The sequence below is a fragment of the Mustela lutreola genome, chromosome 1 (genome assembly GCF_030435805.1).
Source record: "Mustela lutreola isolate mMusLut2 chromosome 1, mMusLut2.pri, whole genome shotgun sequence".
Lineage (NCBI taxonomy): Eukaryota > Metazoa > Chordata > Mammalia > Carnivora > Mustelidae > Mustela > Mustela lutreola.
The window spans coordinates 190,535,237-190,563,175 of NC_081290.1; the positions used below are offsets into that span (position 1 = coordinate 190,535,237).

General features: G+C 46.4%; 1 protein-coding gene, 1 long non-coding RNA gene and 1 pseudogene across 4 annotated transcripts in view; 1 reads left to right on the top strand and 2 right to left on the bottom strand.

Annotated features, from left to right (window-relative positions):
- LOC131837173 (uncharacterized) overlaps positions 1-27,939 on the top strand; it is a 222,503-nt gene that overhangs the window by 14,127 nt on the left and 180,437 nt on the right. The gene's annotated exons all lie outside the window — the stretch shown is intronic.
- Positions 6,367-11,747, bottom strand: THY1 (Thy-1 cell surface antigen). 3 transcript variants are annotated; one of them, XM_059183392.1, is made up of 4 exons: positions 11,621-11,747; positions 9,062-9,122; positions 8,240-8,575; positions 6,367-7,673 (listed from the first exon to the last, which is right to left on the bottom strand). In XM_059183392.1, the coding sequence occupies exons 2-4, from the start codon at positions 9,096-9,098 to the stop codon at positions 7,561-7,563; spliced, it is 486 nt and encodes a 161-aa protein (XP_059039375.1). In that variant the 5' UTR covers positions 9,099-9,122; positions 11,621-11,747; the 3' UTR covers positions 6,367-7,560. The 3 variants fall into 3 exon arrangements, with proteins under 3 accessions (XP_059039375.1, XP_059039380.1, XP_059039386.1); XM_059183397.1 differs by having other exon boundaries at positions 11,564-11,709; XM_059183403.1 differs by having other exon boundaries at positions 11,531-11,678.
- On the bottom strand, positions 20,982-21,081 carry LOC131822973 (U6 spliceosomal RNA; annotated as a pseudogene).

The window sequence follows — 27,939 nt, forward strand, 5'->3', positions numbered from 1 at the left end:
CTGGAAGCTTTTAATCTCTCCTTCTATTTTCAATGATAGCCTAGCTGGATATAGTATTCTTGGCTGCATGTTTTTCTCGTTTAGTGCTCTGAAAATATCATGCCAGCTCTTTCTGGCCTGCCAGGTCTCTGTGGATAAGTCAGCTGCCAATCTAATATTTTTTCCATTGTATGTTACAGACTTCTTTTCCCGGGCTGCTTTCAGGATTTTCTCTTTGTCATTGAGACTTGTAAATTTTACTATTAGGTGACGGGGTGTGGGCCTATTCTTATTGATTTTGAGGGGCGTTCTCTGAACCTCCTGAATTTTGATGCTCGTTCCCTTTGCCATATTGGGGAAATTCTCCCCAATAATTCTCTCCAGTATACCTTCTGCTCCCCTCTCACTTTCTTCTTCTTCTGGAATCCCAATTATTCTAATGTTGTTTCTTCTTATGGTGTCACTTATCTTTCGAATTCTCCCCTCGTGGTCCAGTAGCTGTTTGTCCCTCTTTTGCTCAGCTTCTTTATTCTCTGTCATTTGGTCTTCTATATCACTAATTCTTTCTTCTGCCTCATTTATCCTAGCAGTTAGAGCCTCCATTTTTGATTGCACCTCATTAATAGCTTTTTTGATTTCACCTTGGTTAGATTTTAGTTCTTTTATTTCTCCAGAAAGGGCTTTTATATCTCTCGAGAGGGTTTCTTTAATATCTTCCATGCCTTTTTCGAGCCCGGCTAGAACCTTGAGAATTGTCATTCTGAACTCTAGATCTGACATATTACCGATGTCTGTATTGATTAGGTCCCTAGCCTTCGGTACTGCCTCTTGTTCTTTTTTTTGTGTTGAATTTTTATGTCTTGTCATTTTGTCCAGATAAGAGTAAATGAAGGGGCAAGTAAAATACTAAAAGGGTGGCAACAACCCCAGGAAAATATGCTTTAACCAAATTAGAAGAGATCCAAAATCGTGAGTGGGGAGAAAGGGGATAAAAAGAGGTTCAAAAAGGAAGAAAGAAAAAAAAAAAACAAAAAGAAAAGAAAAAAAAAAGAAAAGAAAAGAAAAGAATTTTTAAAAAAAGAAAACACCTTTCAGAAAGTGGTTGTTTTTCTGTTTCCAGAATTGCTGTTCTTCTTCTCTTCGATCTGCCGATGGATTTTCAGGTGTTTGCAATCTTTAGATAAGCTATCTAGCTGATCTCCGGCTAGCTGAAGCAGTCTCAGCTTGCTACTTCTCCGCCATCTTGACTCCTCCCCCGAGGTTTAGCATTCTTATAGGCCTGTTTTGTGCCCCCAAATGCATTTAGACTACTTCCATCTGTGTTATCACAACTTTTGGTTAAAGTGTTTTTTTTTTTTTTTTTAAGATTTTATTTATTTATTTGACAGACAGATCACAAGTAGGCAGAGAAGCAGGCAGAGAGAGAGAGTGGGGGGAGGTGGGGGAAGGAGACTCCCTGCTGAGCAGTGAGCCCCATGCAGGGCTCAATCCCAGGACCCTGAGATCATGACCTGAGCGGAAGGCAGAGGCTTTAACCCACTGAGCCACCCAGGTGACCCTGGCTAAAGTTTTGTGCTCACCACAGTTCAGTGTTTGTATATGAGGGTGACGATGTGAATGTTGTTTTTAGCCAAGCTGGATAATGTGCTCTGATTAGAATTCCTTTTTTCTTTCCTCTGGAGTTAGTACTTGCCATCTTTTTTTTTGAGTGCATGCTTGCTGTTGAGAATTAAAAGGAAAATTATTTTAAAATAATTATAGATTTATGGGAAGTTGCAAAAATAGTATAAAGAGGTCCCGTGGACCTTCCACCCGGTTTTCCCCAGTGGTAACATCTTACATAGCCATAGTACAATGTCAGAATGGGGAAACCGATGTAAAATCCACAGACAGATTTCACCAGACCTCTCAGTTTTGTGTGTCTGTGAAAGTCACCACCTCCTCCTACTTTTTTTTTTTTTTTTAAAGATTTTATTTATTTATTTGACAGACAGAGATCACAAGCAGGCAGAGAGGCAGGCAGAGAGAGGGAGGGGTGTGGGGGGAAGCAGGCCCCTGCTGAGCAGAGAGCCCGATGGGGGGCTCGATCCCAGGACCCTGAGACCATGACCTGAGCCAAAGGCAGAGGCTTTAACCCACTGAGGCACCCAGGTGCCTCCCTCCTCCTACTTTGGCCACTACAATTCTTGTCCAAGCTGCTGTAGTGTCTCCTAGGATTACCATAATAGTCTTTCTCCTGTTGTCCTTCTCTAATCCATTTCCCACTGAGCAGCAAGAGGGAGCTTCTAAAAACATTTTTAGGTAGGTCAAATCCTTTGTCACCTCCCCACTCTCCTCAGAATAAAATGCAAACTTTTCACTGTGACCTGCAGAGGACCTGGCTCACACCTGCCTTTTCAGAGACATTGGTGGGAGTACCACCCCTCGCCTGGACGCCTTGAGCACACCCTTACTGTTCCTCTCTGCCTGCATGTGCTCTCGAAAAGGGCGGCCGGCTTCTCTTCCAGGTCTCCACCCAATGGCCCCCTCCTCAGGCTGTCCCCGATTGTCCTAACTAAAGTGTCCCCTTATCACCTCCTACATGGAGATGACCTGGTCTATACTCACGAGACTTATTCATTGGTTTCCCTGTTTAATGTCATCCTCTGGACAGCAGCAGCCATTTTGTGGGGTGGGAACTTGTCTGTATCATTCACTTTTCTGTTCTATTATACTTTCTGGTGTGGAGTGTGTACTTAGTGAATGTGTGAATGAATATTGACTAGGTCAGGGCCCCTGATGATGGGCCTGTGTGCTCGGAGAGCTTTTCTATCAACCAGTGTTGGTGAGTTGCCCTAGAAGATAGGCCAAGGCCTGTTCTCAGACTGAACCCATAATAGCTTCCCCTCTCTTCCCATGTTTTTCGGGTTATAGAAGAAATAAAATAACGTTCCTTTCTTTGTAATCAGCTTATAAAATCACAGAGCCCACTTTTTGGGCTAACTCATACTCATGACTCCTCCTCTGGGAAGCCCTTTGGCCTGGCTACTTATGTATTCCCATGGTATCTTAGAGAGGTCTAATTTACAGTCAATGAAATTCCCCCATTTTCAATATGTAGTTTGGTGACTTTTGACCCAGCAAGCATGCACGCATGTAAGCAGTCCAGAAAGTTCCCTTCTGCCTAGTTTGCTGCTGCTGCTTTTTAAAAATTGTGATAAAATACATATAACATGAAATTGACCATTTCAGCCATCTTTAAGGGTGTGGGTCAGTGGTGGTAAGTCTGGCTCCTATTGTTTTGCTACCATTACCACCATCCATCTCCAGAACATTTTTCATTTTCCAGAACTGAAACTTTGTACCCATTAGACACTAACTCTCCATTATCCCCTCTTTCTTCTCTTCCCAGCCCCTGATAACCACCATTTTACTTTCTGTCTCTCTGTTTGACTTTGGCTTCTTCTTTTTCCTTCTGTTGTGGTAAAAAACACATATGAAATTGACCATCTTAACCATTTTTACGTCTATGATTCAATAGCGTTAAGTAATGGCTTCTTTTAAACATACGTTTGGGTTTAGTTGAGAATGCGAAAAACTCCAAATAACAGTAGCACAAACATGGTTGTCCGTGGCTCTTGTGACAGCTGTACCAATACTAGGAATCTTGTGCTTTGTCATTTGTTACACATATCTTCTACCCCTTAGTCCAATATGGCTGCTCTAGTTCTAGCCCTCAAGTCCACATTCCAACCAGCAGGAAGGTAAATGGGGGAGAAAGGCATATATTTTCCCTTTAAGAGCACTTCATAGGGGTGCCTGGGTGGCTCAGTGGGTGAAAGCCTCTGCCTTCTGCTCCGGTCATGATCCCAGGGTCCTGGGATCAAGCCCCAAGTCGGGCACTCTGCTCAGCAAGGAGCCTGCTTCCTCCTCTATCTCTCTCTGCCGGCCTCTCTGCCTACTTGTGATCTCTGTCTGTCAAGTAAATAAATAAAATCTTTAAAAAAAAAAAAAGCACTTCATAGAAGTTCCACATCATTTTGCCCTTATGTCCCATCAGAAAGAACTTGGCCATGTAGGCACATCTTGCTGCACGGGAGCTGGGAGAGGGAGTCTTTATTCTGGACCACAGATACCAATTGTAATTTGTGGGTCCTAATGCTGAGGAAGAGGGGCGTGCACGTTGTGGGAATAGCCAGCAGTGTCCACCACAGCTTGCCCTCCTCATAGCATTGATCACTGCACTGAGATCATTTCTTTGCTTCTTACTGGACTGTCGATTCCCTCAGCCAGAGGCTGTGTGTGTGTTTTACTTCTCGGCCCAGGACCAGATCCTTCATGTTTTTCTACAAATAAATGAGTCCAGCCAAACCATGTGATTTGGAATAGTAGAGAAGTGAGGCATTGAAGAGTGAAGTGACCAGAGTTATCCAGCCCGGGCTCCCACCAAATTCAGGAAACTGCTTTCCTGTAGATTGGGCAGGTGGCTTCCACTGACCACGCCCACAGCTGGGCACTGCCGGCCATGTAGGGGCCCTTCTGGCTGTGCATTCACACTTGGCCTCCATGGAACTTTCACACCGGTTCCGCATTGCCCCCTCCCCCATGCTTCCACTTTCCATACCTTTCCCTGGCTCCAGGTCTCCCTCTGCCAGGCAGAGATGCCTCCTGGGAGTCTTCACAGGACCTGCTCCTCCCTGAGGGGTCAGGGTGGTGGAGCATTCGGGGCCCGAGTCTCCTGAGGCTGAGAGCCTGGGCAGGAAGGCCATATCACCTTTGTCCTGGGCTGAGTGCGAGAGAGCAGATGACACCCCCCCCCCCCCCCCCCCCCGTGCTTTGCTAGGACTCTGAAGGGATCCAGCTCTAACACTTTCTCTTCACCTGAGGTGGCTGTTTTCTCATGTGAAGACAGTCATGCCTGGCCCATAGTATGTTCTTTCTTGGCTTACGTTGCGAGGCCCGATGGCCCAGACTCTAAATTGTAGGGCCTTCCCCCCGCCCCCTGGCCCATTCCCCTCTTTTCTTTTCCTGCCTTCTAGAGCCCTTGGTTCTCTGATGGCCTCTCTGTGGCTTCTTAAGCTAGCCTCACCTGCGGCAGGCCTCAGGTTCTCCTCTCCCAAGTGTGGCTGCAGGGGGCAGCACTGGCTCACCAGGACCTCAGAGTGTGGCTGCTAAACTCCAGGGAAACCACACCCCAGTGTATGATAAAGGCCCCATAGGAGGCTTTACGCAGAGTTGAGGCTTCACACCTGGCTTCCCAATTCCTTCCAGAAGGTCCTTCCACCTTTAACTCTCACTACCCCAAGGAAGGCATTCATTCTTCCCTCCCCCACAAAGCCTCTTTTTATTTTCTTGGCATGGCCCTTGAAGCTCAAGCAGGGCAGAACAAGAGGAGCCTGTGTCCCCTAGTGTCCTCTGGAGACCCCAGGCCGGCTGCGCCATCCTGAGTGATGTGGGCCTCATGGTCGATGACACAGGCAGCTCCCTCTCCAACTTGCAGGCTTCTCTTGCCATCTTCGGGTATGGTCACTGCACGGCTGCTGGCAGGGCACAGGCGTCGATAGGAGGTGGCAGGAAGAGTGGGAGCCAGTGGCATGAATTTAGATCCTGGGCCTTTAAGTAAATGCTCAGAGCAGCCTACATGGTGGGGAATACCAGATGAGTGAGCCTGTGGATAGTCCCCACCCTCTGCTCCCACATTTCCTGGCAGAGCCGGCTGGGCTCTCTGGGGGACCCTGGGACCATCCCGCGGTCCCGTTCTAGCTCCCGGCACCAGGATGACCACTGATGTTCACATGCTACTCATTGACTTTGAGGGGAGGGAACCAGGCCCTGCAGGCTGTGTTTTCTCCCCACCCCCTGCTCCCTGCAGTCCTGGATATAGGTGTGTCGGATTGAAGACATACTTGTCTTTAACATCTTGATGGCGTGGACTGCCACTGTGCCACCTCCCATGCTTACTCTTGATGCCTCTGTACTTCCCCTCTCTGTAGCAGAGGTCCCTTGAGGGGGCATTTCTGAGAACAACCAGGTCCAAGAAGAAAAAGCAGACTCTACCCCATAGTGCTTGTTAGCCTCTTGGGCCACGTGGCTTGGCCCACATTCAGGCAGGTATGTCTGTTGTTCCTGCCAGGTCAGTCAGTGGAGATGGAACATTCATTTATTGGGGCAAATGTGCCATGTTAGAGTTGTTCTGGAAAGTCCAGCATGCAGTGTCCCTCCCCCTTACCCCCCCCCCCCCCCCCGCCCCCCGTCCCCACCCTGGGGGCAGCAGGGGAGGGGAAGTGCTGAAGGCAGGGGAGAGGGAGACTTCACAGGGCGATTTGGAGCTCCTAGATGTACCACTAAGGGAGGGGAAGAGGACCTGGGGGCAGACGGAGCAGCAAAGCAGAGAAGCGCAGACAGGCATTCTCCAGAGGCTTGGTTTTATTGTGTGGTTCTCTTTTTCCTCAATGAGATACTGGAAGCTGTGGTGCACTATACACAGTCACAGGACAGGACACTGTTGCCAGGGTGGGGCAGGGAGCTGGGGGTTGGGAACAGCCATCTATCGAGGCATGTCTCTCTCCAAGGGCTGCCTCAGATTCCCCCACCCCAGACCTCCCAGGCCCCCAAGAAGCCTGACCTGTAGAGCAGAGGACTGTCGGAAGGCTCAGCCTCCAGCCACTGGGGTCTGGCACTGACCAGGGAGGGAAAGAGGAGCCTCCTGAACACTCGGGCCACACACTCCTCTGCTCAGGGACTCTACCTGGCCTGGCTTCCTGCCTCTAGGTCAGAATTCTGGAAGCTCTAGGAGCTTGGGACTGGTTGGGAGGAGGCTGGTCCTCTGCCACCCGCTCAGCTGCTGGCTGAGGTAGTGAGGGACAGGAGGCTCTTAATTGTAGTTTCATCAGGTACAGAGGAATGCTGGACCCTCTCTTCTTCCTGTCTGCAGCCCTCCGTCAGCACCACTCCCAGGCAGATTCTGCTCTGTCACCTGGCCATGCCAGGCCCACAATCCCAAGGGGACCTCTGCAGTGGTAAAAAGACAGCTTCTTGCTGTGGCAGAGAATGCTCCCGGAGATGTTCGGTTCTGTCCTCTTGTTATGGGCCACAAATGCTTGGCAGTGCCCTCACATCCGGGGTCTTTGGGCACCATCCCCACCTGCTGAGGGATGTACTAGGCCCAGATGCACCTCCTCCTCCTTCTTTTCCAGGTTTCTCCCAGGCCCATGGTCCTGGTGGGCAAGGATGACCCCCCTCCTTCGTCCCCCTGGGACCCTCTATCCTTCTACCCCTTCCATTCCCTCACTCTCCATCACGTCCCCAACCCTGGCTTCCCTTTTCACAAACTCCCAAAGAAAAGGAAGGATAAACCAGATAGAAGCAGCTCTGGAACAAAGAGTACAAAAAAAAAAAGACAGCCAGTGGCGTGCGGAGAGGGAGTGAGACGGTGGGGGGGTGGCAGAGGGCTGGGATGGTGATGCATGCGGCGCTGGGATTCCTTGTGGGGGGGGTCCCCATTGTTCCTCGAGCTGTGTGAGGGACTTGGGGGGGAGGGGGTCAGCCAACGCAGAGAAGTAGGGTCTCTGGCCGGGGCCATGTGGCTTCCTGCCCAAGCAGTCACAGGGAGATGAAGTCCATGGCCTGTAGGAGAGGCAGGGAGAGCAGGAGCAGCAGCAGCCACGAGGTGTTCTGGGCCAGCAGGCTGATGCCCTCACACTTGACCAGTTTGTCTGTGGAAAGAGAATGGAGGGGAAGAGCAGGGCAGGAGTGAAGAGGGCCCAGGATTCACGCAGCCACAGGCCCTGAGCTGGGGCACATTCCCTTGGGCAGACTGGTGCCATGTTGGCTTAGCTGGAACCAGGGCCAGTCTGCTCTAGTAGAACCAACTATCTTTCTTATTCGCAGCTTCCTGAGTCTTGAACAAACGTCATATCAAATCTTTTATCAAGCACCTTCTATAGAAAACTTTGGGTGAGGTAGCTAGTGTCTTCCCTGTTTTCTAGGGTGGGGGGTATGGAGGAGGACAGGGGGTGGGGCCAAGTGATTTGCCCGGTCATGGTAGAAGTGTCTGTGACACCATTCCGCCTGTCTCGCTGTCCCCTTAGCCTTTCCCTTCATACACCAAGCAGGCAGTGGTTCCCCAGGGCACCAGGCAGTAGCTGGGGGGAGGAAGAGAGAGGTTCTGGGCCCCGCTCTTCTCTAGTCTGGCTAAGGGGACTGCCTGCTGTCCTAGCCAGCCCTCTCCCCTCTAGCCTCTTCTTCCAGCTCACTTGGCCTTGTTGGGAGCTTGCCTCACCTCTGAGCACAGAAACATTCTTGCTGGAGGTGATGGGGGGCTGGCCAGAGAGCCGGAGTTCACAGGTGTACGTTCCCTCGTCCTTGGTGGTGAAGCTGGATAAGTAGAGGACCTTGATATTGTACTTGCTGGTGAAGTTGGTTCGGGAGCGATATGAGTGCTCAGGCACCCCCATAGTGCCATAGAGTACGTGCTTCTTTTTCTCCCGGGTCAGGCTGAACTCATACTGGATGGGCGAGGTGGTAGAATTCTCATGGCGGCAGTCCAGACGAAGGCTCTGGTCCACCAGGCATGCTGTCAGGCTGGTCACTTTCTGCCCACGGGCTACCTGCAAGACTGGCACCAGCAGTGCCCACTCCCAAGTTGGGGGGGGGCCTGGAGAGCAGGGGACCTCCCACCCACAGTAACTGGAGAGAGTGGCCTGGCCAGGGAGGGCACAAGGGTCTGCTTTTTGGGTACCTCTCCCCACTCCAGAGGTCCCTGGGGGCCACTTTCACTTCCCTGATGCAGACCCAGCCTCCTTCCCTCATGTTTTTTAGTCCTGGTGTCCCAGAGGGCAGGAGATCTTGGGGAGTTGATGTAGGCTCCCGGTTCCCATTTGGAGATCCCAGCTCAGTATGGGGCAAACTCAGTGAACTGTTTTTCCAAAAACTGCTTCAGGCAGCCCGAAGAGCAACTAGGTTACTCAGCGGATTTAGGGATGAAAAAGAGCCCTCTCTCTCTGTCATCTCCCGCTCCGAGGTTGGGAGGGAAGAAGCTAGCTTCTCTGAAGGGAAGGAAGCCAAGGTACTTGGAATCCCAGCCCTGCCCCTTGCCCAGTACCTGTCAGCAGAAGAGCGAAGCCAATGGTGGGGTTCATGGTGCCAGGAGCTCAGTCCTTGATCTGAGGGTGCAACAGGATGGGGGTCAGCCAGGAGATGGAGCAGGTGGTCTCACATTTACTGCTAGGGCTGGGGGGGTGTGGCTCAGGGACACATGCTGTGATGGCCGAGCCAGGCAGGCAAGCTTCTCTGTGTACTTCTCCCCTCCCACTTCTGAGTGACTGTGACACTGCCACTTGGTGCCTCCCTGCTCTGGGAAAGTAAGGGGAGGGGGAGGACACACATTGTGATGGTGTCTCTGTGTGGAAAGCCTAGAGTAAAGGGACTTTGACCATTTCCTTTTTCCTTCAGGAAGGCAGAGACATCCTATATCCTAATTGTGGCAAAGTGGAGCTAACACAACATTTACTCTCTTAATCATTTAAATAAGATTTATTTGAGAGAAAGAGTGAGAAAAAGCACATGTGCAAGGGATAGGGGAGGAGCAGAGTGGGAGAAAATCTTCAGCAGATCTGTGTCCCTGTGTGGTGGGACCCGGGGCTTGATCTCAGGACCCTGAGATCATGACCTGAGGTTAAACCAAGAGTCAGTTGCTTAACTGACTGTGCCACCCAGGTGCCTCTGTCTTAATCATTTTTAAGTGTACAGTTCAGTGGTGTTATTAGGTTCCCTCACAATGTTGTGCAGGCAATCTCCAGAATTCCTTTTATCTTGCAACACTAAAACCCTACCCATTACATAAAAACTTCCCATTCGGGGATTTTCTGTTTCTTTCTTTCTTTCTTTTTTTTTTTTTTTTTTTTTTTTTAAGATTTTATTTATTTATTTGACACAGAGAGAGAGAGAGACAGCACAAGTAGGCAGAGGGCGGGGGGGGGGGGAGTGGGCTCTCCACAGAGTGGAGAGCCTGACGCGGGGCTGGAACCCAGGACCCTGAGATCATGACCTGAGCTGAGGGCAGAGGCTTAACCCACCGAGCCACCCAGGTGCCCCAACTTTTCTATTTCTTTTTTAGAAGAAAAACCCCCCAATACCCTAACAGTTCCTGCTGTATAATAGATTCTCAAAAGATCCTGAATGAATGAATGAATGATCACAGGGTTGTGATGGGGATTAAGAAAATGGTGAATGTCTGCCACTAGGACTGCTCCATAGTGAGTGGCCTGTAAATGTTAAGTCCCTTCCTCTAGAAATTTTTCAGAGTGTGTGGCTAAGGTGCTTCCAGATGGGCCAGTAGTTGACCTACAGCTAAGGGCCTTGCGACAGTGCTCTCTGATTGCATGTGTTCTCTGATTGCATAGGAACCAAGATGTTTGCAGATGTCCAGCTCTCTGGACAGGCCTCTTGGGCCTGCCGTTTTCCAGTCTGGCTTCAATACACTCCCTGCTTAAGCTCTGTTCCCTGCCTTTTCTTCAAAGCCTAGTCGGGACCAACATCCTGGTGTCCCGGAGCAGGTAGCCTGGCCTGTCAGCTCTGATGCTCACCGGGGAGAGAGGCTGCGCAGGAAGGGCTTGCGCGTGGGAGGGTGCGCAGGGCCCTGCCCAGATGCGTGAGCCCAGGTGCGCAGCTGGCTGCCTCCAAGGCCCCCCAGGCACTCCAGAGCTGGGTGAGGCTGGGGCCCCAGCAGTACCAGGGGGCAGCAGTTGGCACCTGCTCAGAAATATAACCAAGAAGACCCCAGGGGTGCTGTTAGGGAAAGAGGGGGTCGACATCTGGCTTTGATTCACAAACACTGACTTATGGAGGAGGGGTGCGAGCTTGAGATCTAGGAGGGAAAAGGGGAAGCCTTGGCTAGGACGGGATGAAATGGGGCTGGGGCTGGAAGCCCCAGGATGGAGACCCAACGGCACAGTTAACGGTAGGGGAGGCACAGATGTTTTCATTTCCTGTGCCTGGTGGCCCCGCAGCCCAGAACCCAGACAAGTTCTGCACTCCCTCCTTCTCTAGCCTCCGTTCGACTAGCCCCACCCTCATTCTATTTCCGTATTCCACCCTTCTCCTCTCCCAATTGAGGTCCCCCTTCCCCCTCTCATCCTTTCCCAGTTCTCCCTTCCCCCAACAGCCCGCCTTCCAGTCCCCGCCCGCGGCACTGCGGTTTCCCTGCCCTTTGACGCCCCGCACCCAGCCCACCGCGAGGTTGCAGGGCAGAGATTCCCCCTAGCTCTCGGTCATCCGTTCTGTCCCGAAATCTCACCGCCCCCACCCCATGCCTTTGCGAGCTAGGTTTGGGGACATCTGCGTGGAGAGCAGAACCTAAGGCTGTCCTTGGCGCTCTTCATCCCGGTTCTCCTCCAGCGCCCCGGCCCCAGGCAACCATCCCTTCAGGGGGTGAAAACCCGGGCGCGCCTTCCGCGAAACGCGGGGTGCGGCACGGCCCCTGGTCTGCCGCAATTGCGTCCCGCTCCCCCCTACCTGGGAAGCAGACCCCTACCCAAGCACCGGGAGTCTCCTTGCTAGGGCACCCCCGAACCTTTTCTCGAAGCCTCGCGTTGGGAGGACTTGCCTGGGCACTTGGGGCCTCTCCCAGCGCCCCAGGTCCCGCCCTGGCTCCCGCTCCCACCTGGGCTCCAGGCCTCCTCTGCTGCTGCAGGCTCCCCCCGGATGCGCCGCCGCCTCCAGTTGCAACAGCCTGCCGGCGCCCGCAGTTTTCACCGGGGGTTGGGAATGGAGGTGGGCCCAGGGACCGGCCAATCAGAGACTGGGGAAGGGGGATGGGAGGGGGAATGGGAGGCGAGGAAGAGAGGCTGAAAGAGGCGGCAGCGGTCCGGTATAGATGTAGGAGAGTGGTGGTCTGCCGCAGAAGGGGGACCTCACCCTCTGGCTGGCAGGCCAGGCCCGGGATAGGAGGGCTTAGGGCCCCGGGGGATCAGGGTGGGGCAATTTGGGAACGCTAGCTGCCTTCCAGAACCCCGAAATGATTGCTCCCCTTCTTAGGCTTTAACTCTTTCTTCTGAATTAGGCTTCTGAAGCCTATGGGAAAACCAAGGGGCAGGAAACCCGCCCATTAGGTCAGTGCCCACGCCTCCCCCTCCCCCTTTTCAGTGAGAGCCCACCTCCCTGGAGTCAACAGTGAGAAGTTTTGGAGTTGGAATATTCTAGGCTTTCTCCAAAGGAAGATGATGGGATGTTTTTCCACATTGGAACAGTTCTTCAGAGGCAAGGCAGGCACTGCATCCCACCTTCCCTGGTCCTGAGCCCTGCCGCACTCCTCATCCATCCCAGGACACCCGGACCTTCTGGGGCTTTCTGCTCTGGGGCTGGCACCTCCTGGAGCAGAGCTAGAAGGTTCTATCTGGTTTCATATACTCCTCCTGACACTCCCATCCCTGCCCCACCTCCTCCCTGGTCCCTGAGTTGTGTGTGCTTGTTTGGTCTCCAGACAAGAGGAGGAGCACTGGTTTGGTTGTTGTTTTTTTTTTTTTTTTTTACACCAACCATTGTGCTGGGCACAGTATATTCATGGCTGTGTTGACCCCCCAGCAATATGCTGGGTTCATCTCATCCCACTTCCCATCCTGTTTCTCAGCTAGTAAGTGGGAGAGTTGGCCAGCCAACCTGGGGTGTGGAACCCAGTGTCCTCAGTGCTGGCCCACTCCACCACTACATCCCAGCCCAGTGGGAGGCGACATTGTGGAACTGTGGGAAAGGGGAGGAGACAGGAGCATCTAGAAAGAATAGAGGAAACCAGGCTCTTAATCCCTTGGGGCACCCTCCCCTAGTCCTATCACTTCAATTTCAAGTCACCAGAAGCCCCTGGATCTTTTTTCTTTTTTCTTTCTTTCTTTTTTTTTTTAAATGGCCAGTGCCAGTGACTTGTCTCCCCACCCACAGGTGAGGTGATTTTTTTTTTTTTTTTTTTTTTTTTTGAACGAAGGTTTATTTGCTTGATTTGCATCCTCATGGCCTCTTTGCGGATTCTGGCTGGGGCATCCTGTGGGCTGGCCCTGCTTCCCTGCCATCTGCCTGCCCGTTCTCCTATTTCTTCACAGAAGTCAGCCTTGGCACCTTAACCGCAGTTTCCATTACTGCAGTGCTACTGTTGGAAGTCATCCCTGGGCTGGCAAGTGGGAGACTCTCTTCCCTCTCCCTCCCTGGGAGGTTAGGTGGCTTCCCGGCTCTCTGAGGGATGGGACTTTCTAACTGGAACGAGCTTCGAGGATGGTCCAGTCTAGGGGCCATTGACCAGGATAAACAACAGATGCTCTGGGGGCTGGGGGTGGGGTGGGGATTTATAAAAAATGTAGTTGTCCCTGCCCACCTGGGATCTCCTTAGCCTAGCAGTACACTGCCTGTGTCTGCACTTTTCACAAGCTCCCCAGGGTCTGGGGAGTGCAGAATGCTGATCTGGTAAGACCATCCCTCTTTATAGACCAGGTCACCTGGCTTCTTATTTTCTGCTTGGTGATTTTTAAGGCCCTAGATGTCCTGGCTCCTGGCTGTCAGCCTTTACCACCAACTCATCTTGCCCATTCTTCTTCCTGCTACATTCTGGAAACGTTGGCGGCCTCCCTGTCACTGCACACATGTGGTCTCCTGGCTAACAGCTTTCTAGTTCTCAGTCTGGAGGTTTTTCCTATCAGAGCACAGTTGCTTTAGGCTGGGGCCTAACCCTCTTCTCTCTCTCCTTTCTCTCTCTCTCTCTCACACACACATATACATAGGCACAGGCACATGTATGGGTGGGATTGGAGACAGTTCTTTTTTTTTGGCAGAACATGGGGATACCCAGAGGCATCTTATCTTACAGAAGATATCTGAGCTCTGTCTGTACATGACCCTGGTTGCTGTTTCCCGCTCTGTGGCGGAGTCTCTGAGTGTTGTTGAGTGTTGTTGGATGGGAGCTGTGCTATTTTTTTTTTTTTTTTAAGATTTTATTTATTTATTTATTTGACAGACAGAGATTACAAATAGGCAGAGAGGCAGGCAGAGAGAGGAAGGGAAGCAGGCTCCCCACTGAGCAGAGAGCCTGAAGTGGGGCTCGATCCCAGGATGCTGGGATTATGACCTGAGCCGAAAGCAGAGGCTTTAACCCACTGAGCCACCCAGGCGCCCCGGAGCTGTGCTATTTTGATAAGGTTGTGAGGGCCTGGCCTACTTTCTGGGTCCCCAAGCACTTTAGTTCAGGAAGGGGAGGGGAGTGTGGACTCTCATTTTTCTGTCTACTAAAGCAAGATCTCTGGCTGGTTGGAGTTAATGGTTCAAATGAGATAATCTGGGGGCAGGGGTAGAACACAGGTTGGAGAAGGGGATGGAATTTTAACATCTCCCTTTTGCTAATGGTATGGGATTAGGGTGCTGACAGTAGGAAGGGTTTCAGGGAATCCACCCAAAGCAAGATTTACTGACAGCCTGTGGCTGTTCTGTTGGTTCCTTAGAGCGAACTCTCCCATTATCTCCAGTTGCCCCAGCTAAGGACCATGGGGTAAAAACTCTAAAAATTCATATTCCTTTAGGGTAATCAAAGGACAACCAGCCATTCACTTCTTACCAGTTTCATCAGATTGGCTTTATAGAATCCCAGAGAAGACAGAAGCCATCCCATCATTTTACAGCTGGAGACTTAGGTTCAAGAGAGGAAGGATTTGTCAAAGGACTGACAAATATTTTGAAACATTTCCAGGGCTGGCTGTATCCTAGATGTTCTGACTCCTCATACAGTGCTCTCTACTGGTCCCTTCCGACTTCTACTAAACTGATTTCACTGGTCCATGTTGAATAAGAAAAGCAAGGACAGTGTGGGGTACTCTAAACATAGCTGTGAGGTTGCCCCCTTGTTCTGATCACCTCCTCTTCACTTAATAAGGGAGTGATTGTTTTACCCCTGGGTTTTGGAGATGGCTGAACACACGATCCCTGACACCAGAAAGATGAGATGGATGATAGCTTCTTAGTCACGTATGCTCACAGCCCAGAGGAGGACACCACACATAGAGGTTGCACAGGAGTGGAGTGAACAGCCAGGAGCTATGGGAGGCAGACTTCGTTATTTAATATTGGCTTGCTGAATAATTCTGTGGGCTGGCATGGAAGTGAAGCCCACTACTCAGAGCTAGTCGGGAATTGTGCCTCGTCTCCATGATAAGGAGGTTTGATTGGCTTGGGGAACTTATTAGCAGAAACTAAGTTGGAAGGAGGACTTGTGGTTAGGTTGTTGAGGTGCTTCAGATTTTTTGTGTTGAGAGCACATACTGTTGAATCCTAATTTGGGGCTAATTGAGTTCTTATGCTACCTTCCCTTCCTTGGGAAGACCTATGTTTTCATGCTAAGGTTATGCCTCTCTGCTTCTTTGTAGCAGCGGTGGTAGAAGGCATGCGTATTTTTAATGTCCAAAGGCAAAAAAAAAAAAAAGAAAAGAAAAAAGAAAAGAAAAAAGTAAGGTGGTAACTTCCTGTTGACCTGCAGATTTCTTCAGAAACATGACTAGTCTATGAAATTCAAAAATCTTGGAATCATGGCCTCTATACTCTGCTGCTTCTCCTAATCTCTAGTTGAGGTCAACTCCCTAAGTGAGGTCACTTTCTGAAGAAGTGCTTGTTTGGTTGGAGAGTGTGACAAAAAATAAAAGTTATCTCTTAGAACACAGGGCAGAGGGCAAGGGGACAGAGCACCAATGGAAATATAATACTTGATGTTTTATTTATTTATTTATTTAAAAGAATTGATTGATTGATTGATTGATTGAAGGAGAGGTAGGGAAACATGGGGTTCATTCCCAGGACCCTGAGATCTTGACCTGAACCAAAATCAAGAGTCAGAAGCTCAATTGACTGAGCCATCCAGGCACCCCTCAACATTTATTTCAAAAACCTTATTCATGGGTGTATAATTAAATAATTAAAAGACATTATTGTTCTAGGTGCAGTGTTCTAGGCATAGGGCTAGATCCTGGAATTACAAAGATCAACAGAGCAACATCTCTATCTTCAAAGTTTTGTCCAATGGTGGAGACAGAAATGGTGTAGAGATGGTTAGAGAGCAGTAAGGTAAGGACGATGGTAGGATGTGTAGAGAGCATTGTGGGACCGCAAACAAGGGGCAAGTGATGACCCAGTCTGTCAGAGAGGCTTTCTTGGAGGAGGTGAGCTATGAATTGAGTCTTTCAAGATGAACGAGAGTTGCCCAGGTATGGTAGATTATTACATTAATGGTCTCCAATGAAGCATGCATCCTGGTACCCATGCCCTTTGTGTGATTCCCTTCCACATTTATTGTGGGCTTGGCCATATAAACTGAGGTGCCTCTGTTTAGATCAACCACCACTTGGGATCAACTAGCTCCCACTGACTACCACAAGAGTGATCACAAAAGCATGTGTAATCCCAACTGATGCCACATAGAACAGAACTAAAGCATCCCAGGTAAGCCGCCTAAGGTGAATATTCTAAAACCTGGATACAGATTCTTTGATGCTGCTTCATCAAGAAGTTAGTCTGTATTCCCTTATGAATCTCAATGGGGATGTAACTGCTTCAGTCAATGGACTATGGCAGAAATGATGTTAAAAGACTTTTGATTATTTATTTTTTAAAAAGATTTTATTTATTTGAGAGAGAGAGTACAAGCTGAGGGGAGGAGAAGGGCAGAGGGAAAGGGAGAAGCAGACTCCCTGCTGAGAAGGGAACCCAATATGGGGCTTGATCCCAGGACCCTGAAATCATGACCTGAGCTGAAGGCAGACACTTAACCAACTAAACCACCTAGGGACCCCAAGACTTTTGAATTTAGATCTTAAAAGACCATATAGGTTTTATTTTGTTTGCAGGAATGTTCCCTCTTATGACCACCATATAAAGTGCCTGACTATCCTGAGGCCATGCTGTAAGGAAGCCCTAGTCACATGGAAAGACATTATATAGGCAGTTTGGTAGATGGTCCCAGGAGAAGTTAGTCTTCAGAGTCATTTCAGCCCAGGCTCCAGATATGTAGATAAAGAAGCTTCTAGATTATCTCAGCACCAAAACTGTTTGAGTTGTCCACCTGGCTGCTCACATTTTAAAGCCAAGGCACCAGATGTGGTGGGACAGAGACAAATCTGTCCAGAGAATTGATGAGCTTAACAAAATGGAGGTTGTTTTAAGCTATTGTTTTAGGTGATTTGTTATGTAACCATAGGTTTCTGTCACATGAATTGATACTAAAAGCGTGGTGCTGTCTTAAAAGCCAGAGCATGTGGTATTTGGAACAGGATGGTGGGTGAAGGCTTGAATGACAGGCAGCAGAGTTCTGAGTTCCCTGGAAAGGGAGCTGGAAACTGCTTGGACCAAGGCTGATGAGTATTACATAGTGTCGAGGCCACCGGCAGAAAGTGTGCCTAATGAGTTTTTGGGTTTTGCTTAAGAGATGTAGAGGTGGGATGTTAAAAGTGCCATCTGGGTGCTTCTAGCTGGCATGTCAGGTATAATAACAGAGAGATGAACTAAATAAGGATCTGTCCAGCTAGCTGGTTTGGGAAGGAAAACTAGTTCTCATTTCCAGTCTCTATAGCAGGCAGCAGATCCCCCAAGTTAGAACTGGTCTAAAGGTAAAGAAGAAACCATTGTAGAATTGTAGAATCAATTGTAGAATCTTTGTTAAGACCCCTAGAGGATTTAAGGTGGTACTTAGTAGACCACCTCAGTTAACCAAAAGGGTTTCTAAGAATAGTAAAGTTGTTTTATAGCTGGAGTAGAATCTTCATGAAATTAACTATACATGTGGCTTTTGGAGCAAGAAGTGAAGCTAATAATACCCCTAGGAAAACCCATAAAGTTTCAGAGTATTGTTTTGGAAAAGACTCTATTAGTTTGGGCTAAAAAGAACTGAAATAGTTAAAAAGTGAAAATAGGCTTCTGGACCCCCAGTTTTCTATGGGTAGTAAAGTGGCCAATATTCACAAGGGCCTTCTCTTATGGGCAGAACCAGGAGCCCAGTGGGTATAACTAGAAGTCACGCAGAACTGGACGCTATTCAAGTAGAATGAGGGAGGGGTCCTGATAACAGAACCCGGCTGGATTTCAGAATTGCTTTGAATCAGTGATCTCTATATGCCTCCTATTTTTCTCCTTCTTAATAGCTCTCCTGTGCCTATGTCTTGACTCTATGCTGGCACATGGAGGGCAGACATCTTGTCTTGTTAGTTCATAAGTCTTTGGATCAAAAGGAACCACACACGAGGAGCTGTACCCCAGGAGGCTCAGTCACATCCAGACTTGCTGCACCTTGTGAGATCATGGACTTTGAGCCTGGTGTATGATTGGATACTATTTTGGGTGTTTTGGGAAGGATGACAAATCCTGCGCGTTAGGTAGGGGCAGAGGGCAGACTTGTAGATTGCTACGTTAATGGCCCCCCAATGAGTCACACCTTTAACAAACTGATTCTGGGCCTAGCTATATGACATGCTTTAGTCCTAGGCAGATGTGACCTCAGCAGATGTGACACAGGCAGAGACTTCATAAGCCCTTGCCCATCAGGACTTGGTTCTTGGAATCCAGTTGCCATGTGAGGAGTCCAGGCTAGCCACAGGAGAGAGACCTGAACTGAGATGCTCCAGCTGGGAGCCTCACCCAATGGCTAGACACCCTGTGAGCCCCTCTTGGAGCATCCAACCCCAGCGCACCTGTCAGCTGACCACAGTGCGTGGGTGAGCCCAGCCAACTCTGTTTGGACCATATGTATGCACTGTTCCAGCTGATCTCTAAAAATTGCTGATTCACAGAATTGTAGTTGGCTTTAGTTACTAGTCTGAGTGGTTTGATACACAGCAATAGATAACAAATAAACCAGATGAAGGGAAGGAAGGGCATTAAGACAGAGGAGATGGTATGAACAAAAACATAGAGACAAAGCAAAGTGGGTATGGGACAATGCAGGCAGTTTGGGGTTGTCTGAGGCAGTGAATGCTGAGAGGGGACACTGGAAAAATGGGAAAGAGCCTTCCGAGAAAGCTCTTGTCTGTTTGGGTGTGGGTGATGGGGAGTCATCAGTGGTCTACAGGAGCGGTGTGATATGGCCAGAGAGATACATTCTTTAGAAGGATGACTCTGGGGTCGGAATAGGGGATGAAAAGAGGTCCATGTAGACCCTCTCCTGCCCAGGTGGATTTTTAACTCTTCTACTGTGTCCAGAGTGTGGCTAGGGAGGAGGTAGAGGGCAGCTGCTGGGGAAGCAAGGTGGTATGATAGACACTGCCTTGAGGTCCGTGTCCGTGTCTGTCTTGTTTACTGCTGTATCTCTTTGTGCTAGAGCCCCAGCATGAAGATACCTCTCAATGTTATTTATTTATTTATTTATTTATTTAACATGTAGTTGACATACCTTTTTTTCAAAGGATTTACTTGAAGTCCAGTTAGGTAACATACAGTGTAGTATTAGTTTCAGGTGTACGACATAGTGATCTGACAATTACATACACTGTGAAACACTCTGATAATTGTAGTTACTCTCTGTCATCATATAAAGGCATTACAATATTGTTGACTATATTCCCTGTGCTGTACTTTTCATCCCTGTGACTTATTTTATAATTGGAAGTTTGTATCTCCTAATTCCCTTCACCTGTTTTGCCCATTTCCTTATCCCCCTCTCCTCTGGCAACTACCAGTTTGTTCTCTGTATTTATATCTGTTTCTGACTTTTTGTTTTGTTTTTTAGATTCCACATATAAATGAAATTCTATGGTATTTCTCCTTCTCTGTCTGACTTATTTCACTTAGCATACCATCCATGTCTCATTCTTTTTTTGTGGCTGAGTAATATTCCATTGTGTACATATACCACATCTTTATTCAATTATCTGTCAATGAACACATAGTTTGCTTCCATATCCTGGCTTTCATAAAACTGCAATAAACATAGGGGTGCATATATCTTTTCAAGTTAGTGTTTCATTTTCTTTGGACAAATACTCAAAAGTGGAATTACTGGGTAATATGGTAGTTCTGTTTTTAATTTATATAGGAAACTCCATACTATTTTCCATAGTGGCTGTACCAATTTACATTCCTACCCATAGGGCACCAGAGTTCCCTTTTCTCCACATGCCTGCCAACGCTTATTATTTCTTGTCTTTTTGATACTAGCTATTCTGATTGGTGTGGGTAATCTCATAGAGGTTGTGATTTGCATTTCCCTGATGACTGGTAATATTGACTCTCTTTTTCATGTGTCTGTTGGTTGTGCTGTGTCTTCTTTGGAAAATTGTCTATTCAGGTTCTCTGGCCATTTTTAAAATAACATTGATTCATTTTGTTTATTTTTGGAGGTGAGTTGTAGGAATTCTTTATATATTTCAGGTATTAACTCTTTATCAGATATATCATTTGAAAATATCTTCCCCCATTCAGTAGGTTGTCTTTTCATTTTGTTGATGGTTTTCCTCACTGTGCAAAAGCTTTTTAGTTTGATGTAGTCCTAATTGTTTATTTTTGCTTTTATTGCCAATGCCTGAGGAGACAAAAAATATCGCTTATAGTGATGTATAGGAGGTTACTGCCTCTGTTCTCTTTTAGGATTTTTATGGCTTCAGATCTTACATTTGGGTGTGTAATCCATTTTGAGTTTATTTTTGTATATGGTTTGAGAAAATGGTCCAGTTTCATTCTTTTGCATGTAACTGTCTACTTTCCCCAACACCACTTACGAAGATTGTATTTTATCCATTGTATGTTCTCGCCTCTTTTGTCAAAGATTAATTGACAATATAAGTGCGGGATTATTTCTGGGCTGTCTATTCTGTTCCATTGATCTGTGTATCTATTTTTGAGCTGGTACAGTGCCTTTTTGTTTTCTATAGCTTTGTAGTAAAGTTTGAAATCTGAGATTATGAATTCTCCAACTTTGTTATTTTTTCTCAATGTTGGTTTGGCTATTGGGGTCTTTTGTGGTTCCATACAAATTTTAGGATTTTTTGTTCTAGTTCTGTAAGAAATACTGCTGGTATTTTAATAGGGATTGCATTGCATGTCATCATTTTTCAGGGGCCATGCTAATCTTATCTGTATTGTCTCAGTTTTAGTACACATGCTGTTGGCAGTGAGCACTAATAGGGATTGCACTGAATCTGTAGATTGGTTTGGATAGCATGAATATTTTAACAATATTCTTTCAGTTCATGAACATGGTATATCTTTCCATTTATTTGAGTCATCTTTAATTTCTTTCATCAGTATCTTTTAGTTTTCAAAGTATAGCTTTTTTACCACCTTTGTTAAATTTATTCCTAGGTATTTTATTCTTTGTGATGCAATTATAAATGGGGTGGTTTTCTTAATTTCTCTTCCTACTAGTTCTTTATTGGTGTGTAGAAACACAACAGCTTTCTGTATATTTGTTTTGTGTACAGAAACTTTGTTGAATTTATTAGTTCTAACAGATTACATGCGTGTGTGTGTGTGTGTGTGTGTGTAGGATTCAGGGTTTTCTCTATATAGGATCATGTCATCAGCAAATGGTGACAGTTTTACTTCTTCCTAACCAATTTGAATGTTTTTATTTCTTTTTCTCATCTGATTGCTATGGGTAGGACTTCAGTACTGTATTGAATACAAGTGGTGAAAGTGGACACCCTTGTCTTGTTCTTGATCTTAGAGAAAAAGCTTTCAGCTTTTTACCATTGAGTATGGTGTTAGCTTTAAGTTTGTCATATGTGGCCTTTATTATGTTGAGGCATGTTTCCTCTATACCCATTATGTTAAGAGTTTTTGTCATGAATGGATGTTGAATTTTTTTCAAATGCTTTTTGTGTTTCTATTGAGATGATCATATGATTTTTACCTCTCATTTTGTTAATATGAAGTATCATCTTCATTGATGCTGTTATTGAACCATTCTTGAGTTCCTGGGTTAAATTCCTTGATTATGGTGAATCATCCTTTTAATGTATTGTTGCATTCATTTTGTTAATATTTTTAAAGGAATTTTGCATCTGTGTTCCTCAGGAATACTGGCCTGTTTCTACTCATAATATGTTCTTATAATTGTTTGTATTTCTTTGCTGTTGGTTATGATTTCTCCTCTTTCATTCATTATTTTATTAATATGGGTCCTTTTTCTTTTCTTTTTGATAAGTCTGGCCAGGGGTTTATCAATCCTACTAATTCTTTCAAAGAATCAGTTCCTAGTTTTGTTGATTTGTTCTACTGTTCTTTTGGCTTCTGTTTCATTGATTTCTGCTCTGTTCTTTATTATTCCTCTTCTCCTGCTGGATTTAGGCTTTCTTTGCTGTTCTTTCTCCAGCTCCTTTAGGTATAGGGTTAGGTTGAGACCTTTCTTATTTCTTGAGTAAGGCTTGTATTGCTATATACTTTCCTCTCAGGACTGCCTTTGCTGTGTCCCAAAGATTTTGAACAGTTGTATTTTCATTTTCATTTCTTTCCATAAACTTTTTACATTCTTCTTTAATTTCCTGGTCGACCCACTCATTCTTTAGTAGGATGCTCTTTAGCCTCCATGTATCTGAGTTCTTTCCAACTTTCCTCTTGTGGTTGAGTTTTAGTTTCAAAGCATTGTGGTCTGAAAATATGCAGGGAATGGTCCCAGTCTTTTGGTACTGGCTGAGACCTGATTTGTGACCCAGGGTGTGATCTATTCTGGAGAACATTCCATGTGCACTAGAGAAGAATCTGTATTCTATTGCTTTGAGATGGAATATTCTGAATATATCTGTGATGTCCATCTGGTCCAGTGTGTCATTTAAAGCCTTTATTTCCTTGTTGATCTTTTGTTTAGATGCTCTGTCCATTTCGGTGAGGGGGGGTGTTGGAAGTCTCCTATTATTATTGTATTATTGTCAATGTGTTTCTTTGATTTTGTTATTAATCAGTTTATATAATTGGCTGCTCCTATGTTAGGGGCATAGATATTTAAAATTGTTAGATCTTCTTGTTGGACAGACCCTTTCAGTATGATACAGTGTTCTTCCTCATCTCTTTTTTTTTTTAAATTTTATTTATTTATTTGACAGAGAGAGAGATCACAAGTAGGCAGAGAGGCAGGCAGAGGGAGAGAGCCTGATGTGGGGCTCGATCCCAGGATCCTGAGATCATGACCTGAGCTGAAGGCAGAGGCTTAAGCCACTGAGCCACCTGGGCGCCCCTCTTCCTCATCTCTTAAAGACATCTTCCTCATGTCTTAAAATCTAATTTATCTGATATAAGGATTGCCACACCAGCTTTCTTTTGATGTCCATTAGCATGGTAAATTTTTTTCCACCCTCTCACTTTAAACCTGGAGGTGTCTTTGGGTCTAAAATGAGTTTCTTGCAGACAGCAATGAGTCTTGTATTTTAGTCCATTCTGATACCCTGTGTCTTTTGATTGGGTCTTTTAGCCCTTACATTCAGGGTAACTATTAAAAGATATGAATTTAGTGCCATTGTTTTGCCTGTAAAGTGACTGTTACTGTATATTGTCTTTGTTCCTTTCTGGTCTGTTACTTTTAGGCTCTCTTTTTGCTTAGAGGACCTTTTCCAATATTTCCTGTAGGGATGGTTTGGTGTTTGCAAATTCTTTTAGTTTTTGTTTGCCCTGGAAGTTTTTTTGTTTTGTTTTTTTTTTTTTTAATTTCTCTTATTTTCAATGACTCCTAGCTGGACATAGTATTCTTGGCTGCATATTTTTCTCGTTTAGTGCTCTGAATATATCATACCAGTCCTTTCTGGCCTGCCAGGTCCCTGTAGATAGGTCTGGTGCCAATCTAGTATTTCTACTGTTGTATGTTACACACCTCTTATCCTGAACTGCTTTCAGAATTTTCTCTTTGTCCCGGAGACTTGTAAGTTTTACTATTATATGATGGGGTGTTGACCTATTTTTATCAATTTTTTGGGGGGTTCTCTGTGCCTCCTGGATTTTGATGCTTGTTCCCTTCACCAAATTAGGGAAATTCTCTGCTGTAATTTGCTCCAATATATCTTCTGTCCCTCTCTCTCTTTCTTGTTCTTCTGGTTCCTAATTATTCTAATATTGTTTCATTTATGGCATCACTTATCTCTCAAATTCTCCCCTTGTGGTCCCATAGTTGCTTCATCATTTTGTCTTCTATATCTCTGATTCTCTCTTCTGCCTCATTTATCCTAGCAGTAAGAGCCTCCATTTTTTATTATACCTCATTAATAGCTTTTTAAAAATTTCAACTTGGTTAGATTTTAGTTCTTTCATTTCTCCAGAAAGGGATTCTCTAATATCTTCCATGCTTTTTTGGAGCCCAGCTGGCACCTTGATAATTGTCATTCTGAACTCTAGATCTGACATCTTACTAATGTTCACATTGATTAGGTCCTTAGCTATTGGTACTGCCTCTTCTTGTTGTTGTTTTTCCAAGGTGAGTTTTTCCGCCTTGTCATTTTATCCAGATAAGACTAGATGAATGAGAGAACAAAATACTAAAAGGGTAGCAACTACCCCACAAAAATATACACTAACCAAATTGGGAGAGACCCGAAACTGGGAGGGAGGGGATAGAAGAAAGGAGAAAAGAAAAGAAAGGAAAAGAAAAGAAAAGAAACATATATATATTAGACTGGTGAATAGAACAGAGCCACACACTTGATTTTGGGTGTGTTTTGGTCTGTTAGAGGAAACTGCCTCCCAAAATTTTAAAGAAAGAAGAACTTATATATATCCCAAAATAAGGGTAAATGTGTTGAAGGCATGGAATATGACTATAAAGGTGAAAATTTAAAAAGATTCTAAAAAAAGGAATTGATAAGATAAGAAGTTGGTTGAAAAAAGAAACAAAAAGAGGAAAAAATGTGATCAAACTGGAGAATAGAACAAAGCCATATCCTAGATTTGAGGTTTCTTTTGATCTGTTAGAAGAAACTGTATCCCAAAATTTTAAAGAAAGAAAAACCTATATGTATACAGAAAATAAGGTTAAATACAATGAAGGGATAGGATATGACTATAACAATGAAAATTTAAAAAGATTTTTGAAAAGATTGATAAGATATAATAGTTAAAAATGTTAAAATAGGAAAGAGGAAAATTTAAAAAATAGAATAAGAAAAAAAATTTAAAAAATTTAACTTTGAAAGACTAAAGAATTATGGGGAAAAAGCCATGAATTCTATGTGCTGTATTCCAGTAGCTCTGAAGTTTTGCAGTTCTTATCGAACTGGTCCTGGCTGGATATTCTTGTTGATCTCCGGGGAAGGCGGCCTGTTGCAGTGATTCTCAAAACGTTTTTGCCTGAGGCGGAATTGCACTGCCCTTGCCAGGGGCCAGGCTAAGCAATGGGCTCGGCCTGGGTTTGCTCTTGGAGCTTTTGTTTCCTGATTGCTTGATTGCTTTCTGTAGAGCTTTGGAGGACAGGAATGAAGATGGCAGCCTCCCAATCTCCTGCCCTGGAGGAGCCGAGATCTCAGGGTCCCACTCCTCAGTGTGCCCTCACAGAAAAGCAGTCAATCCTTCCTATCTCCCTGGTCTCCAGTAGCACTCCGAGCTCATCTGACCTGGGACCCAGCATTTCTATCTCTGGCTCGCGGCCCTATTTGGAGTTTCCAAACCCAGCAGATTCCTGCCGTGCACTCCTGTACCACTCCTCCCAGAGGAAGAAGGAGGGGGTCTCCCTGGATCTACTACTTCTGGGGTCTCTGCTTGAAGAGCAGTGGCCCAACTGTGCCGCAGATCACAGTTTAAGGTAACCCTGAGCTGAGAGCTCACTCCTCAGCTCGGTCTCTATAGTTGGCTTCCCCGCTCTGATACCTGGGAGCTCTGCTGCACTCAGACACGGTCTTTCTGTGAATCTGAGGGTCCTGACTCTACACTGTCCCTGCAAGGGCTACCCCCCGCCCCCACACTGCTTAGGTGTGACGTCCCTCAGTGGAGAAGATTTCTAAAAGTTCTGATTTTGTGCTCTGCTGCTCCACCGCTTGCTGGGGGCTGGCACCTCCTGCCGTGGTCTATCTTCCTGTATATCACCTCGGATTCACTTCTCCGCACATCCTACCTTCCAGAAAGTGGTTGCTTTTCTGTTCCTAGAATTGCTGTTCTTCTTCTCTTCGACTCCTGTTGAGTTTGTAGGTGTTTGGAATGGTTTGATAACTATCTAGCTGAATTCCTGGGACCCAATAATATTTAGGCCTCCTACTCCTCTGCCATCTTGCTCCCCACTGTCTTTAATTTTTGACATTTTAATTATTCAACAAATATATATACATATATATTTAAATTTATTTATTTGACAGACAGAGATCACAAGTAGGCAGAGAGGCAGGCAGAGAGAGGGGGAAGCAGGCTCCCTGATGAGCAGAGAGCTGGATGTGGGGCTCGATCCCAGGACCCTGGGATCACGACCCGAGCCGAAGGCAGAGGCTTTAACCCACTGAGCCACCCAGGCGCCTCTCAACAAATATTTTAAAATGAACATAAAAAAATAAGAGCTATCAAGTATTGTAGGTGCTTCCTATGGGGCAAGAAAATGAGGAATTTCCAAGGAGAGTTTGGGAGAAAGCAGTCGTTGTTTTTCTGGAAAGAAGTAGAAAGACACTCACAACAGAGGGAGTCTCAGAAGCAAAGGCATGAAAGAGGGAAGTGTTTCTGGGGAATTGCATATTCTGAAGTTCTGTGTGGCTCAAGCTTGGAGTAGGAGGAGGGGGTAGAACCTGAGATATGGCTGGGGAGGTAGAAGGACCCAGATCACAAGAGACTGGATGTATAAGGCTGAAGATTTTATCCAGTAAGCAGTAGGGGACCGTGGAAGGCTCTAAAAAGGGGGGAAGCATGATGAGACTTGCATTTGGGAGAGATGAGTGGAGACCAGGGTGACTGTGGGATTGGAAGAGTGCACAGAGTAGGTATAGAGCAACTGAGAGCATAGCAGCTCGGTTGAGGGGCCTGAGGGCTTTGAAATTGGGCAGGACTAGAGGAGATGGAGGAGCTAGGACAGGTGAGGGAGACCCATGTGGAGAATTCATAATACCTATGCACTTCCTGGATGTGTTTGGTGAGGATTACAAGAACTCCCAGGTTTCTGGTGTAGCTTCTCTGGAGGATGAGATGCAGCAGCTTTGGGGCAAAAGATCATGAATTTGTTGTTGGCCATGCTGAGCTTGAAGTACCTGTGGGCCATCCTTGTGGAGAGGTCCAGTTTGGGGCTGAGGAGTGAGGTCTGAGTAGAGGGTAGATATCTGGCAGGTGTTGGCCAATTGGTGATAACGAGCACCCAGGGAGCCATGTAGACCCAAGAGAAAACAGAACCTAAGGCAGCATCTGAAGGAGCATTGATAATTAAGGAAGGGAGTACCAGAAGGCTAGGAGAACCAGGAGAAGGATATACCACAGAAATGGGCATGTTTCAGTGAGGGAGCACTCAGGGTGTCAAGTAAAGACTAAATCGTATCCATTAGAATTAGCAACAAGGAGGTCACCCAATGAGGACAACTCCAGAAGCAGGTCAGAGCTGAAATCTGAGGTCATTGTTTAAAAATAATAGGTTTTATTACGTATGGCAAGGCCAACAGATCAGGAAATGACTGTTATTAAAAAGGTAGTTTGTTATATCCACAGATCCTAAGAAGAGGGACACGTGATCCATAGGGGGCTTGACTGGGAAGCACTGGGCTTGGTCAGGATGCAGAATCGGGAGAGGGAGTTTCTATAGGAAAGAATGGGTGAGGCAAGATACGCAGGTTTAGGATTGGCTAGTTTGAATAATTTCAGTGGCTTCTGAAAGGAGTGACTCTGTTTGGCTGGTACCTGGCCTTATGATGATTAGGGCAGGTGGCTAGTGGCCTGGAGCATGAGAGCTTGCTAAAGGAGGAGGTTGAGGATGTGGGCACTGTCAGAGCAGATGGGTTAGCTAAGTTCGACTGGTAAATTAGATAGATTAAATTAGATTGGCTGGTTTGCCAATCTAAAGATGCCCTTGTAGGTGAATGGTGCATCAGTCTCTAGGAA

Coding starts and splice junctions, on each gene's coding strand:
- THY1 (XM_059183392.1), bottom strand. CDS start 9,098: ATGAACCCCACCATTGGCTTCGCTCTTCTGCTGACAG. Junction 8,576..9,061: donor CTTCGCTCTTCTGCTGACAG/GTACTGGGCAAG, acceptor TGCTGGTGCCAG/TCTTGCAGGTAGCCCGTGGG. Junction 7,674..8,239: donor GAATGTTTCTGTGCTCAGAG/GTGAGGCAAGCT, acceptor CTCTTTCCACAG/ACAAACTGGTCAAGTGTGAG.